The sequence below is a fragment of the Schistocerca nitens genome, chromosome 11 (genome assembly GCF_023898315.1).
Source record: "Schistocerca nitens isolate TAMUIC-IGC-003100 chromosome 11, iqSchNite1.1, whole genome shotgun sequence".
Taxonomy (NCBI): Eukaryota; Metazoa; Arthropoda; class Insecta; order Orthoptera; family Acrididae; genus Schistocerca; species Schistocerca nitens.
Window position 1 is genome coordinate 107,663,598 of NC_064624.1, and position 14,632 is coordinate 107,678,229.

The 14,632-nt window shown below is 42.2% G+C and overlaps 1 protein-coding gene across 1 annotated transcript in view; it reads right to left on the reverse strand.

Moving 5' to 3' along the window:
- LOC126212672 (pleckstrin homology domain-containing family M member 2) overlaps positions 1 to 14,632 on the reverse strand; it is a 282,889-nt gene that overhangs the window by 62,042 nt on the left and 206,215 nt on the right. The window contains exon 15 of the mRNA XM_049940093.1: positions 7,583 to 7,847. Within this exon, the coding sequence (XP_049796050.1) occupies positions 7,583 to 7,847 (265 nt within the window). The remainder of the gene's footprint in view (positions 1 to 7,582; positions 7,848 to 14,632) is intronic.

Genomic DNA, 14,632 nt, shown 5'->3' on the forward strand with positions numbered 1-14,632 from the left:
CATAGTGACTAACACAAAAGAACCATTCAGCATCACACATGATCTCCGATTAGTTGAATAGACCTTCTGTGTTATTTGCTATGGCAATGCAAAAACAACCAGATAATTCCATCTAGCTCACAACATTGGGCAGTTTTTAATGTTCTGGCAGTTTTTAACATTCTGGCTGTTGTTGTCATATTTTTAAAACTATTTCAAATGTGCAACAAATTTCTCTTCTTTCAAAACACTTTCCTTGCCATTGCCAGTCTACATTTTATATCCTCTCTACTTCAACCATCGTCAGTTATTTTGCTCCCCAAATAGCAAAACTCCTTTACTACTTTAAGTGTCTCATTTCCTAATCTAATTCCCTCAGCATAGCCTGATTTAATTCAACTACATTCCATTATCCTCATTTTGCTTTTGCTGATATTCACCTTATATCCTCCTTTCAAGACCCTGTCCATTCCGTTCTACTGCTCTTCCAAGTCCTTTGCTGTCTCTGACAGAATTACAATGTCATCGGCAAACCTCGAAGTTTTTACTTCTTCTCCTTGGGCTTTAATTCCTACTCTAAGTTTTTCTTTTGTTTCCTCTACTGCTTGCTCAATATACAGACTGAATAACATGGGGGAGAGGCTACAACCATACCTCACTCCCTTCTCAACCATTTATTCCCTTTCATGCCCCCTGACTCTTACAACTGCTGTATGATTTCTGTAGAAGTTGTAAATAGCCCTGTGCTCCTTGTATTTTGCCCCTGCTATTCTCATAATTTCAAAGAGATTATTCCCACTCAACACTGTCAAAAGCTTTCTCCAAGTCTACAAATGCTATAAATGTAGGTTTGCCTTTCCTTAACCTGTCTTCTATGAGAAGTCGTAGGAGCCAGTATTGACTCACATTTCCCACATTTCTCCGGAATCCAAACTGATCTTCTGCAAGGCCGGCTTCTACCAGTTTTTCCATTATTCAGTAAAGAATTCATGATAGTATTTTGGAAACCAGTCAGTGTCTGCTCTCTTTGGAATTGGAATTATTATATTCTTTTTGAAGTTTGAGGGTATTTTGCCTATTTCCTATGTCTTGCTTACCATATGGAACAGTTTTGTCGTGGTTGGCTCTCCCAAGGTTATCAGTAGTTTTAACATAATGTTATCTTCTCCCATGGCCTTGTTTTGACTTCTGTCTTTCAGAGATCTGTCAAATTCTTTTCCCAGTATCACATCTCACACCTCATCTTCATCTATATCCTCTTCCATTTCTTTAATACGGCCCTCAAGAACATCTTCAAAATGGTTCAAATGGCTCTGAGCACTATGGGACTCAACTGCTGAGGTTATAAGTCCCCGAGAACTTAGAACTACTTAAACCTAACTAACCTAAGGACATCACACACGTCCATGACCGAGGCAGTATTTGAACCTGCGACCGTAGCGGTCGTTCGGTTCCAGACTGAAGTGCCTAGAACCGCTCTGCCACACCGGCCGGCAAGAACATCTTCCTTGTATAGAAACACTATGTAGTCCTTCCACCTTTCAATTTTCCCTTCCTTGCTTAGGACTGGTTTTCATATGAGCTCTTTATATCCATACAGCTGCTTCTCTTTTCTCCAAATGCCTCTTTAATTTTCCCATAGGCTCTGTCTATCTTTCACCTAGTAATATACACTTCTAAATCCTTGCATTTGTCCTATCGCCATTCCTGCTTACCAACTTTTCACTTTTTTTACATTTTTTTAGACGTTTGCATTCACTTTCACCTGCTTCATTTACTGCATTTTTATATTTTCTCCTCACTACTTCGTCTCTCAAAGCTTCCCATTCTCCTTCTACTGCATTCCTTTCCCCTGTTCATGCCCAATGTTGTCTAATGCTCCCTCTGAAACTATCAACAACCTCTGGTTCTTTCAGTTTATCCAGGTCCCATCTCTCTAGTTTCCTATCTTTTTGCAATTTCTTCTGTTTTAATCTACAGTTTATAACCAATAAATTGTGGTCAGAGTCCACATCTGCTCCTGGAAATGTCTTACAATTTAAAACCTGGTTCCTAAATCTCTGTCTTACCATTATATAATCTATCTCAAATCTTTCAGTGTCTCCATGCCTCTTCCACATATACAGCCTTCTTTTATGATTCTTGAACCAAGTGTTAGCTATGATTAAGTTATGCTCTGTGTGAAATTCCACCATGTGGATTCCTTTTTCATTCCTTTCTCCCAGTCCATATTCACCTACTATTTCTCCTTCTCTTCCTTTTCCTACTATAAACTTCCAGTCTCCCATTACAATTAAATTTTCTTCTGCCTTAACTATCTAAATAATTTCTTTTATCTCATCATATATTCCTTTTATATCTTCATCATCTGCAGAGCTCATTGGCATATAAACTTGTGTTACTGTGGTGGGTGTAAGCTTCCTGTCTATCTTGGCTACAATAATACATTCGCTGTGGTGTTCATAGCAGTTTCCCAGGCATTCCTATTTTTTATTCATTATTAAATCTACACCTGCGTTATCACTATTTGATTTTGTATTTATAACCCTGTATTCATCTGACCGGAAGTCATTTTCCTCCTGCGACTGAACTTCACTAATTCCCACTATATCTAACTTTAACTTATCGATTTCCTTTTTTAGGTTTTCTAACCTACCTGCCTGATTAAAAGATCTAACATTCCACACTCCGATCTGTAGAACACCAGTTTTGTTTCCCCCGATTACAACATCCTCCTGAATAGTCTCTGCCTGGTGATCCGAAGGGGGGGGACTATATTCTGGAATATTTTACCCAAAACACAAGCATCATCATTTAACCATACAGTAGAGCTGCATGCCCTCAGGAAAAATTAAAGCTGTAGTTTTCCCTTGCTTTTAGCCATTTGCAGTACCAGCATGGGAAGGCTGTTTTGGTTGATGTTGCCAGGCCAGACCAGTCAGTCATCCAAACTGTTGCTGGCTGACTGTTTATAGTGCTATATTTTCACCCAGTGGCAGAAAGTGTAACTAATTTTTTTTTTTCAGTACATTCCACGAGCACACCTGTTAATGAACATACCTAAAACATTTTAGCATTTTGCAATGTATACAGCCTACACGGCAACACTCGGAGCATCAGCAGTTTAATTATAACAACTCGGTACACATATTTCCACGCACTCTGACACTCAACTTATGTGTAATGATCATTAATGCTTATCTGCCATTCGAGCTCAGTTCGGCTCGATGCATAGCCAGCTTATAGCCCCTGTTGCTGCCACTGCTGGTAGCTCCGTGTAATGTATTTCATTATTATTTACAAATGTAATCCTGTATTCTTCCTACTATACTGTATAAGCACAATAGGTAATATTTTGTTATTTGCTATCCTACTGTTGTTGTCGTCGAATAGTTCAAATTTATAGGTGTTCAGATACATAGCAAACTGTCATGGAAAGCCCACATTCAGGATCTTGTCCAAAGACTTAATGTTGCCATTTTTACTATTCGAACGGTATCTGACGTAAGTGATCATTTGATACGAAAATTAGTCTACTTTGCTTATTTTCATTCACTTATGTGATAAGGTATTTTATTTTAGGGTAACTCTTCCCATTCTAAAAGGATATTTTTGGCTCAGAAATGGGCGGTTCAGGCAATAAGTGGTGTAAGTTCACGAACCTCTTGTCGATTCCTGTTCACGAGTCTGGGTATTTTGACATTGGCCTCTCAATATACTGTCATTTCTTGTTAATAATATCGGCTTATTCCCAAGAACGAGCAGCTTTCACTCAGTTAATACACGGCAGAAATCAAACCTGCATTTGGATCGGACTTCCTTAACTCTTGTGCAAAAATGTGTGCAGTATACTGCTGCATCTATTTTCAATAAGCTACCACAAGAATTCAAAAATCTTAGCAGTAATCCAGGCACTTTCAAATCGAAATTCAAGAGTTTCCTCATGGGTCACTCCTTTTATTCTGTCGAGGAGTTCCTTGCAAAATTAAGCTGACTCTTATGTTGTATTGTTGATTGCGTTTACTTAAACTTATGGCTTGACTTTTTTTGGGTTCATAAATATTTTATTTTTATCTGTTATTACTTTTACGTTGTAATTTCATGTACTGACACATTCCATGACCTTAGAGATTTGCTCCTCAATTTGGTCCTATGGAACTTGACATATAAATACACTCCTGGAAATGGAAAAAAGAACACATTGACACCGGTGTGTCAGACCCACCATACTTGCTCCGGACACTGCGAGAGGGCTGTATAAGCAATGATCACACGCACGGCACAGTGGACACACCAGGAACCGCGGTGTTGGCCGTCGAATGGCGCTAGCTGCGCAGCATTTGTGCACCGCCGCCGTCAGTGTCAGCCAGTTTGCCGTGGCATACGGAGCTCCATCGCAGTCTTTAACACTGGTAGCATGCCGCGACAGCGTGGACGCGAACCGTATGTGCAGTTGACGGACTTTGAGCGAGGGCGTATAGTGGGCATGCGGGAGGCCGGGTGGACGTACCGCCGAATTGCTCAACACGTGGGGCGTGAGGTCTCCACAGTACATCGATGTTGTCGCCAGTGGTCGGCGGAAGGTGCACGTGCCCGTCGACCTGGGACCGGACCGCAGCGACGCACGGATGCACGCCAAGACCGTAGGATCCTACGCAGTGCCGTAGGGGACCGCACCGCCACTTCCCAGCAAATTAGGGACACTGTTGCTCCTGGGGTATCGGCGAGGACCATTCGCAACCGTTTCCACGAAGCTGGGCTACGGTCCCGCACACCGTTAGGCCGTCTTCCGCTCACGCCCCAACATCGTGCAGCCCGCCTCCAGTGGTGTCGCGACAGGCGTGAATGGAAGGACGAATGGAGACGTGTCGTCTTCAGCGATGAGAGTCGCTTCTGCCTCGGTGCCAATGATGGTCGTATGCGTGTTTGGCACCGTGCAGGTGAGCGCCACAATCAGGACTGCATACGACCGAGGCACACAGGGCCAACACCCGGCATCATGGTGTGGAGAGCGATCTCCTACACTGGCCGTACACCACTGGTGATCGTTGAGGGGACACTGAATAGTGCACGGTACATCCAAACCGTCATCGAACCCATCGTTCTACCATTCCTAGACCGGCAAGGGAACTTGCTGTTCCAACAGGACAATGCACGTCCGCATGTATCCCGTGCCACCCAACGTGCTCTAGAAGGTGTAAGTCAACTACCCTGGCCAGCAAGATCTCCGGATCTGTCCCCCATTGAGCATGTTTGGGACTGGATGAAGCGTCGTCTCACGCGGTCTGCACGTCCAGCACGAACGCTGGTCCAACTGAGGCGCCAGGTGGAAATGGCATGGCAAGCCGTTCCACAGGACTACATCCAGCATCTCTACGATCGTCTCCATGGGAGAATAGCAGCCTGCATTGCTGCGAAAGGTGGATATACACTGTACTAGTGCCGACATTGTGCATGCTCTGTTGCCTGTGTCTATGTGCCTGTGGTTCTGTCAGTGTGATCATGTGATGTATCTGACCCCAGGAATGTGTCAATAAAGTTTCCCCTTCCTGGGACAATGAATTCACGGTGTTCTTATTTCAATTTCCAGGAGTGTAAATAAATAAATAAATCATACCAGGCCCTTCTTTGACACAGCTGAGGCCATTGAGCAGGGCTGGAGTCTACAGCAACTTTGGCATCCTTGATCCTATTTTTGTTCTCCTGGGAGTGATAAGCACAGAAAACAAATAGCGGATGCCTCTATGTATAGCTTTTGCAGATTCTGGAAAGACCACTGACCTAGTAAGCCATCCTGCAGTAATGCTAGCCCACGTCAAGCAAAAGGTGAAGATGGCCTACATTACAATCCTGCACGATACATATGAAACCTCCGTAGCCTTTATTACTGCCAAGGAATGGACTCTTACAGTTTCCATTTCAGAAAGGAGTCAAACGAGGTAATCTCATCTTTTGTAAGCTGTTGTCTGCTGAAAGGGCAATGTCAAAATTGAACTGAGAAGAAAAACGAATTAGAATCAACAGGAAGGGACTTAAAAACCTGAGATTTCCAGATGACATTCTACCATTGGCAAATGATTTTGAAAAACAGCAGATGTTGGGATCAGATCTACAAGACAGAAAGTTTCGTCTAATAAATGAAGCAAGATAGGAAATGTACAATCCAAAAACACACTACTGGATGCTGTCAGAAAAGACATATATCTCGGCCAGCTCGGAACTACAGCGGAAGAGCTGAGATCGGAAATCTTTCGATGCATCGAGATAGGCTGGCGAGCATTCAAAGATATGCAACTATCTTCAGGTCAAATATGGCAGTAAAACATAAAAAGAATCTTTTTTTTTATTAAAAATGAAACTACTCCAGCTGTACTTAAGATTTTATATTTATTTGGCTACTAGTTTTGATGTTGCGTCAATGCCATCTTCAGGCCCGTACACTTTGATGATATCAATTGTGTATGGCTGAGTACTAAAAGTCTGCAGTGAGACCAATATGTGCTCCACATGGATCCATGTGGAGCACATATTGGTCTCACTGCAGACTTTTAGTACTCAGCCATACACAATTGATATCATCAAAGTGTACGGGCCTGAAGATGGCGTTGACGCAACGTCAAAACAAGTAGCCAAATACATATAAAATCTTAAGTACAGCTGGAGGAGTTTCATTTTTAATAAAAATTATACCAGCTGATGTCCCACCCTCATCCAATCTAAATATGGATGTACGAAGACAAAAAGAATCGTGTGTTATCAATGTCTCCTTCCTCCCTCCTCCCATTTTGACTTATGGCTGTGAGACAGACACATACAATTAATGAATACATGACATGGAAACTTAGAACTGCACAGCGAAGTACTGAGAGGTCTATGCTGGGTTCTACAGGAAAAGAGAGAAAAAGGCCAGAAGATATCAGATCGATTACTGACGTCGACGAATGCCGGAGACACTCTAGCCTCTGTGAAATGTCTCTGGGCCAGCCGTGTTGCTGGAAGAAATCATGACCAATGGACAGAGGGAGTGCTGGAAAGGAGCCAAAAAGACAGAGAGAAACTGACAGATAACAAGGAAGACCCCGAGATTGACATGACGAAGAGCTGAGGGAGACCATTGGAGTCAACTGGCTGAATATCAACTGAGATCATTCTCAAGGTAGAAGAAGTTGCAGACATACCTGAGGTGAGGCCACACCATTTAACAAAAGAAATGAGTTGTGGAGGTTGTGGTGACAACGATGATGATGCCGATGATGATGGTGCCGATGATGATGATGCCGATGATGATGATGCCGATGATGATGATGCCGATGCCGATGATGCCGATGCCGATGCCGATGATGATGATGATGATGATGATGATGATGCCGATGATGATGATGATGATGATGCCGATGATGATGATGATGCTGATGCTGCTGCTGCTGCTGCTGCTGATGATGATGATGATGATGTCGATGATGTCGATGATGATGATGATGCTACCCCTCGTTGTGTTGCCATTTTAATAGAAGTGTAGTTGCAGATAACTTCAGCCTCAAAACAAGCTCCAGGCAGTGCCTGTCAGGAGACGATACCCCACCGCCTACCCCTGCTCACTCACCCCAGACGCAGCCTGGACCAGCGCCTGCAGCCACTCCGAGGCCTCGTACTCGTCGGCGGCCGCCATCTGCAGCACGCGCCTGTCGCGGCCCTCCACCGCCGCACCGGAGCCGTCCCCGTCGGCCGCGGTGCACAGCTCGAAGGAGTGGGGGCGCGCGTGGGCGACGGCGATACGGCGCGCCCCCAGGCAGTGCCCACCCCCCAGCAGGAGGGCGCTCAGAGGCAGGCGCTGCGCCTGGTCCGCAAACTGGTACAGCACGCCCGCCCTGCGCAGCAGGTGGCAAATCGGCTCAGCCGCACACTCTAATCCGGAGGCATTCAAATTTAACTATCTAACACAACTTATAATATGACTTACCAAACGAAAGCGCTGGCACGTCGATAGACACACAAACAAACACAAACATACGCACAAAATTCAAGCTTTCGCAACAAACTGTTGCCTCATCAGGAAAGAGGGAAGGAGAGGGAAAGACGAAAGGAAGTGGGTTTTAAGGGAGAGGGTAAGGAGTCATTCCAATCCCGGGAGCGGAAAGACTCGCACACACACACATATCCATCCACACATATACATACATGTGTGAATGGATATGTGTGTGTGTGCGCGAGTGTAAACCCGTCCTTTTTTCCCCCTAAGGTAAGTCTTTCCGCTCCCGGGATTGGAATGACTCCTTACCCTCTCCCTTAAAACCCACTTCCTTTCGTCTTTCCCTCTCCTTCCCTCTTTCCTGATGAGGCAACAGTTTGTAGCGAAAGCTTGAATTTTGTGTGTATGTTTGTGTTTGTTTGTGTGTCTATCGACGTGCCAGCACTTTCGTTTGGTAAGTCACATCATCTTTGTTTTTAGATATATTTTTCCCATGTGGAATGTTTCCGTCTATTAATTCACAACTTATAATATAATACTCGATCTGAAGGTTTAATGGAGAATCTCGAAAACTGTTTTTTTTTTTTTACCCTGTAACTTGGATTTCCCATTGACATATAATTGTGTGTTGACAACTGACACTTTTGGTTTGTCATTTAAAAACTATATTAACTACTAGCTTCAATGTACAGTATTAACGTTGCACAATAATATTTATTTAACAGTTCATTACAAACTGGCTTTTGGCTTCTCAGGCCACTGTGGGACAATTTAATACAAAAAGGTAGTCCACACGGCTTCAGCGAGAATTTGTAGCTTTAGGAAGATCCTCATATGGAGGTATGTAACAATCTATGACTATGTTGAAACATAACACAACCTCAATGTAATACCTAAAGCGATTCTGAACAAATAAATCTTGTATTACAGTATATACAAATATTAAAACTATATGAATGCGTAACCCCAAAATGTTATACAAGTGAGTAATGGAACAGGCTACTATGTCATATGGACAAACTGGTGATGTCTTGAACAAACCAAAAAAGTGTGTGTGTGTGTGTGTGTGTGTGTGTGCGCGCGCGCGCGCGCGCGCGTGTGGGCGGGGGGAAGGGGGGGTGGGGAAAGGGAGAAAGAAGTCTAAGGAATGTGGTTGTGGAACAGTTACAACAAGCTTATTATCTAATGGTGAGAGGATAGCCTGTACCATCACCCACTTGTACACATTTTTGGCTTATACATTCATATAATTTTAACATCTGAATATTCTGTAATATAAGATTTATTTGTTCAGAGTCTCTTTAGGTATTACATTATGCTCGTGTTTTGTATCATTACAGTCATAAAAAGTCACACACCTTTGTATTACAATCTTTTACAGCTATCAATTCTCGCTGAAGTTGTGTGGACTACCTGTTTAGTATTAAGTTATCTGAAGATGGCCTAAGAAGTTGAAAGCCAGTTTGCAATGAAATATTAATTAAATATTATTGTGGGACATTGATATTGTGTATTCAAGTTATTAATATGTCTATATTCCTCCAAAAACTGGTAGATTATTCAATAAATAGTAATGATTGAGTTCCATTTTATAGTTTATCACCATTATCAGTAAAATTAGTAATGTTCACTAAAAGTATAGATATAATATCAAAGGCACAATTAAATTTATATCCAAATCAATGTTAAATCACATAAATTCTTGGGATGCCCAATATTAACTGTATTTTTTTCCTTTTTCTCCTTCACACAGAGCTGAAGTCAATGCAAGAAATAATCTCTGCACTGATAACCGTTCCCACTAACGTAAAAATACTTTGCGACACAACCTTCAGAAGAGAGGTTAAACTTTATTGGCCCATTGAACTGTTTGACAAACCTGTAGATATGAAACAGTGAATTTGACAAACAGATTCCACCTTTTACAAGAACCTTTACAAACACGACCGTTTGCTGTGCCACAACAGGAGAGCTGACTGCAGAAGGAAAGGGTCGAAACCCAAATTCTGGTCTGCCAGCAAGCTTCAACTATACTCCCTTTTCAGTGACCAAGATATCAAAGCAGAATGGACTGTCACAAGTGTTACTGGCAATACTGATGCCTTACCCACTTGAACAGTGTTAGATAAATATTTATAATGTCCCACTTCAATGTATTTACGTTAGAATGATTTCCAAATCTTCGCACAGCTTTGTTTGTTTCCTGTTTCACATGCAGTTCATCAGATTGTGACAGTGCAACATAGTACTCTTCTGTGCATGTGGCAATTTGCAGGATTGGTGTTGTCGAGAGCCTTGTCGTGCTTTACTGCATTAATTGAAAAATAATTTAAATCAAAATCTTTTCAATTGAGCCTTTAAATGATGTAACAAAATGTTTAGTATCCTTTACGAATTAGTCAGTGGGAGATGTCATCGGTTTCACATAGATAATATTTGTACTGTGCTGAGTCTAACAGGAATTTAACTGTGTATCAGACAATAAACATTGATCTGAGAAGATTTATTAGAGAAAAAATATATGGCAACTATGTGCATTTTAGAATGAGATTTTCACTCTGCAGCGGAGTGTGCGCTGATATGAAACTTCCTGGCAGATTAAAACTGTGTGCCCGACCGAGACTCGAACTCGGGACCTTTGCCTTTCACGGGCAAGTGCTCTACCAACTGAGCTACCCAAGCACGACTCATACCCCATTCTCACAGCTTTACTTCTGCCAGTACCTCGTCTCCTACCTTCCAAACTTTACAGAAGCTCTCCTGTGGACCCTGCAGAACTAGCACTCCTGAAAGAAAGGATATTGCGGAGACATGACTGAGCCACAGCCTGGGGGATGGTTCCAGAATGAGATTTTCACTCTGCCTGCGAAAGGCAAAGGACCCGAGTTCGAGTCTTGGTCCGGCACACAGTTTTAATCTGCCAGGAGGTTTCATATCAGAGCACACTCCGCTGCAGAGTGAAAATCTCATTTTGGAAACATCCCCCAGGCTGTGGCTAAGCCATGTCTCCGCAATATCCTTTCTTTCAGGAGTGCTAGTTCTGCAAGGTTCTCAGGAGAGCTTCTGTAAAGTTTGGAAGGTAGGAGACGAGGTACTGGCAGAAGTAAAGCTGTGAGGACGGGGCGTGAGTCGTGCTTGGTAGAGCACTTGGCCCCGAAAGGCAAAGGTCCCGAGTTCGAGTCTCGGTCCGGCACACAGTTTTAATCTGCCAGGAAGTTTCATATGTGCATTTTATTTCCAGATCCCTGCATCAGAAATCAGTGGAATGTTGTTTAAGCAAACATGTTAAATACTAGTGACCTCCCCGGCTTTGAATGGTTAGCTGGACCACTTGTCTACCATAGCTGTAATAAATTACACACACAAAACTTCCTCGCGAATCAGACTATTGATTACGGAAAAAAAATCCTTACAGTAGTTCCTGAGATTAGCCTGAGGATACAGGCGCAGACAAACACAGTGGGAATTTATATATAGAGATGGTATATATAGATTCAGATAACAATACTCTTTATCATACAATGGTGAAATGCAAGTCTTTCAATTGGACACCACTGTGGTGACATGCATGTCCCTAATGTATCCCCATTATCCGATAAGGGAGAGGAAAAGCGAACTTAGCGATTAATGTGGAATTTAAACCACATGTAATTTCTGGGAAACCTTCACATAATCATGAGGTGAGCGCTAAGTTGGAAGGCAGCTCGAGAAATCGGGTTCGATCCTGCGATCTTCTGGTTTCCAGACAGGCGGTTTACCACCAGACTGACAGGCCCGACACAGTTTCCGGTCAAGCTTTGCTGCTCTCTGGAGTCCCAGTGGCGGTTTACTTTACTGCTTTTCCTGCCAGATACGCCCTCCTCTGTAGCCGATTAGCTCACAACTCCCGACATTTCGGTGAGATGTCAGTCCAGATGGCAATTAAATAAGAAACAGATAATAATAAACATATTACGTGCTCAAAATTACTTAGTGGTAACAAATTACACTACTGCTCATCAATTTCAATACATTCTGGTATTTCAGATTCAAAACACAAATCAAACATTATTTCTCACAAAATATAAATATATTAACTTCCACATATATAGCACAATTACAATCATTACATTTTACTTTCATCAAAGTATCCTCTGGATTTAATGACTGCCTCACAAACTCGAGGCATGCGGTCAATCAGTTTTTGTAGGTATCGTGAATCTATATGGTTTCACACATCCTTAACAATATTCCAGAGATGTTCCTTGCTGGATATATTAACTTCCCTGATACATCTGTCCACTTCATCCCAGACCATTTCAATGGGATTACAATCAGGGCTTTGGAATGGCCATACCATATCATTCAGTACTTTCTGTTTTTCCTTTGATGCAATGTAGTTCATAGAGTATGCCGAGCAACATTTTGGGTAATTATCCTGTTGTAAGGAGAACCCTTTCCCTCTTAAGCACAATCCACTTTGTATTTCACGATATTGAAGTATGCGGTAGTGCTGCTTCTGATCCATACATCCTTCTACTTTCACAATGTCACCAACTCAATCTATGGCAAAACATCCCCAAACCATAATAGAACCTCCACCGTGTTTAGCTGTAGGTAGAACACACTCCTGGGCTACCCTTTCCCCTACAAATCAGCGAACAAATATTCTCCTTCCGGTTCTAAAAATCTCGAACTTCGATTCGTCAGTGAACAGCACCTTCGTCTGCTCTTATGATGCCCAATTACGGTGTTTCCTAGCCCATTCAGGTCTCTTCTGTTTGTTTGTGGACCTTAGAAGGGATTTTCTACTGTCGTACCCCGACATGCCGTACAGAGTGTCAACACGCCGCCTCGGCATACTCTAACACCAGGTCTGTCTCCGATGAAACGCACACTGGACATTATCGGACGACAACTCCAGTGTCATCTACAAACAGCATTAAAGTGCGCATCATTTATGACGGAGGCCGAGTTTAGGTTCGTTCTGCACATCTGACGTCACAAAACACAGTCAGCCAATGAACAGAGAACGACGTTGCCAGAGCTCGACTGCAGTGCAGAGCATGAACGAGTGTCTTCAGTTTTAGAAATGTTCAATCACAAATATTGAACGAAAGCAGTGTCTTGATAGCAGACTTTCTTTTATAGAAAGTTTGGAAAAGGCATTCTTCATACCAATTGCTTCATATTCTATTAATTAATTAAACCAAACAAGCAATAAGCCTCCTAATTCAGGCAATAGCAAGGAAAGGTGTTTGTATCATTCTCACTAACCGCTTTTTCGCAATAAAGAACAGCGGTAATTGTTTATTTCCTACTGAACTTCGACGAAACGTGAGTAATTGATAGTTATACCAACAGTGTTTGTCGGTATTTTGCGTCATATTTTAAAGTCGTCCAGGAGATCTATTGAATGACAAGCTGCGATAGTGTAATGGTTAAAGTATTTTGTTGCTATGTGAAAGGTTCTGAGTTGAAGCTGTGTTCGGTACTTAATATTTTCTTTATTTAAAAACAATATCGAAATGTCTTACTTCACGACTTTTACTAGTTTGAATGCAATTTTTTTACATTTCTAGTGGCAACTAATGTCGGTCATACGGAAAGTATACGCTATGAACTTTTACCTCTGCAAACTCTTCAAAATTTCGTGCAATTGTTTACTACGTCTAATGCTGCACAATAACTGCGTTGAACATCGAAACAAAATTAAGTCATTTATGGGGGGAAGATATCAGTCAAGAAGATGTGTAAATATCAAATTTTTGGGCCACATAGTTTTTGTGAACTCGAATCATAAAGTGTGTCAAAGCAGTTGAAACGCCATGTATGTGTCTGCACAAGCGAGCAGTGCAGTGATGGCAAAATCGCGCACAGCGCGGAATGTGGGGTGCACGTCTCTGTAGCAGCGAAAGGGTTAATGCGGCCGTGGTGGCTTTATTTCATAAACTGCGCACTCCCCCTAAACGTAAGTTTGCGAACTATGCTATACTATGGCACTGCTTCTCTTGGCGCGTTCAACTGGCAACGTAGCAATCTCCCGCATCTGGGCGGGCATGCGCGAACCGCCAAGATAGAAGAATTGAACTATAGGAGTCCCTGTATTCACCGACCAAGTGCAACAGGCGTGGAACTCCATCACACAAGCTGCCATCCTGCACCTATACGATACAACACATGCACGTTTGCGTGCTCACATTTGACATTCTGGTGATTACACCTGTTATTAATGTACCTGCATTTCATATTTGCAGTCTCTTATCTTGCGCTTACATTAACCTGTGATCTTGTAATGTTAATCACTTAAATATGGTACCTAGACAAATGTATTCCAAAAATTTCATTGCCCTACATTCATTTTTTTTTTTATGTGACTTTTCTCCCAGCACTGTACTATTTTCACACACTGCCAAATGTAGAGTCATCTCTGACTATAAAATTTTGGAGCACAGTTCTAAAAAAAAACAATTAATTAGCCCAAGTCCTTTACTCAAAATTGTCAACTGAATCTGAACATTTTTTACTAGAAGGGTATGTCAAAGCAATAAGAAAGCATATAAACACATCAAAACAAGTTTTGCATCACCTCGGTTACAAGAGTTCTGGAACGTGTACAGAAAATTGGAACAGAGATCAACATAATCATCATTTCCGCCCTTTTTATTGCTCACGAAAACCACATATTGCATGTTGTACCACCAC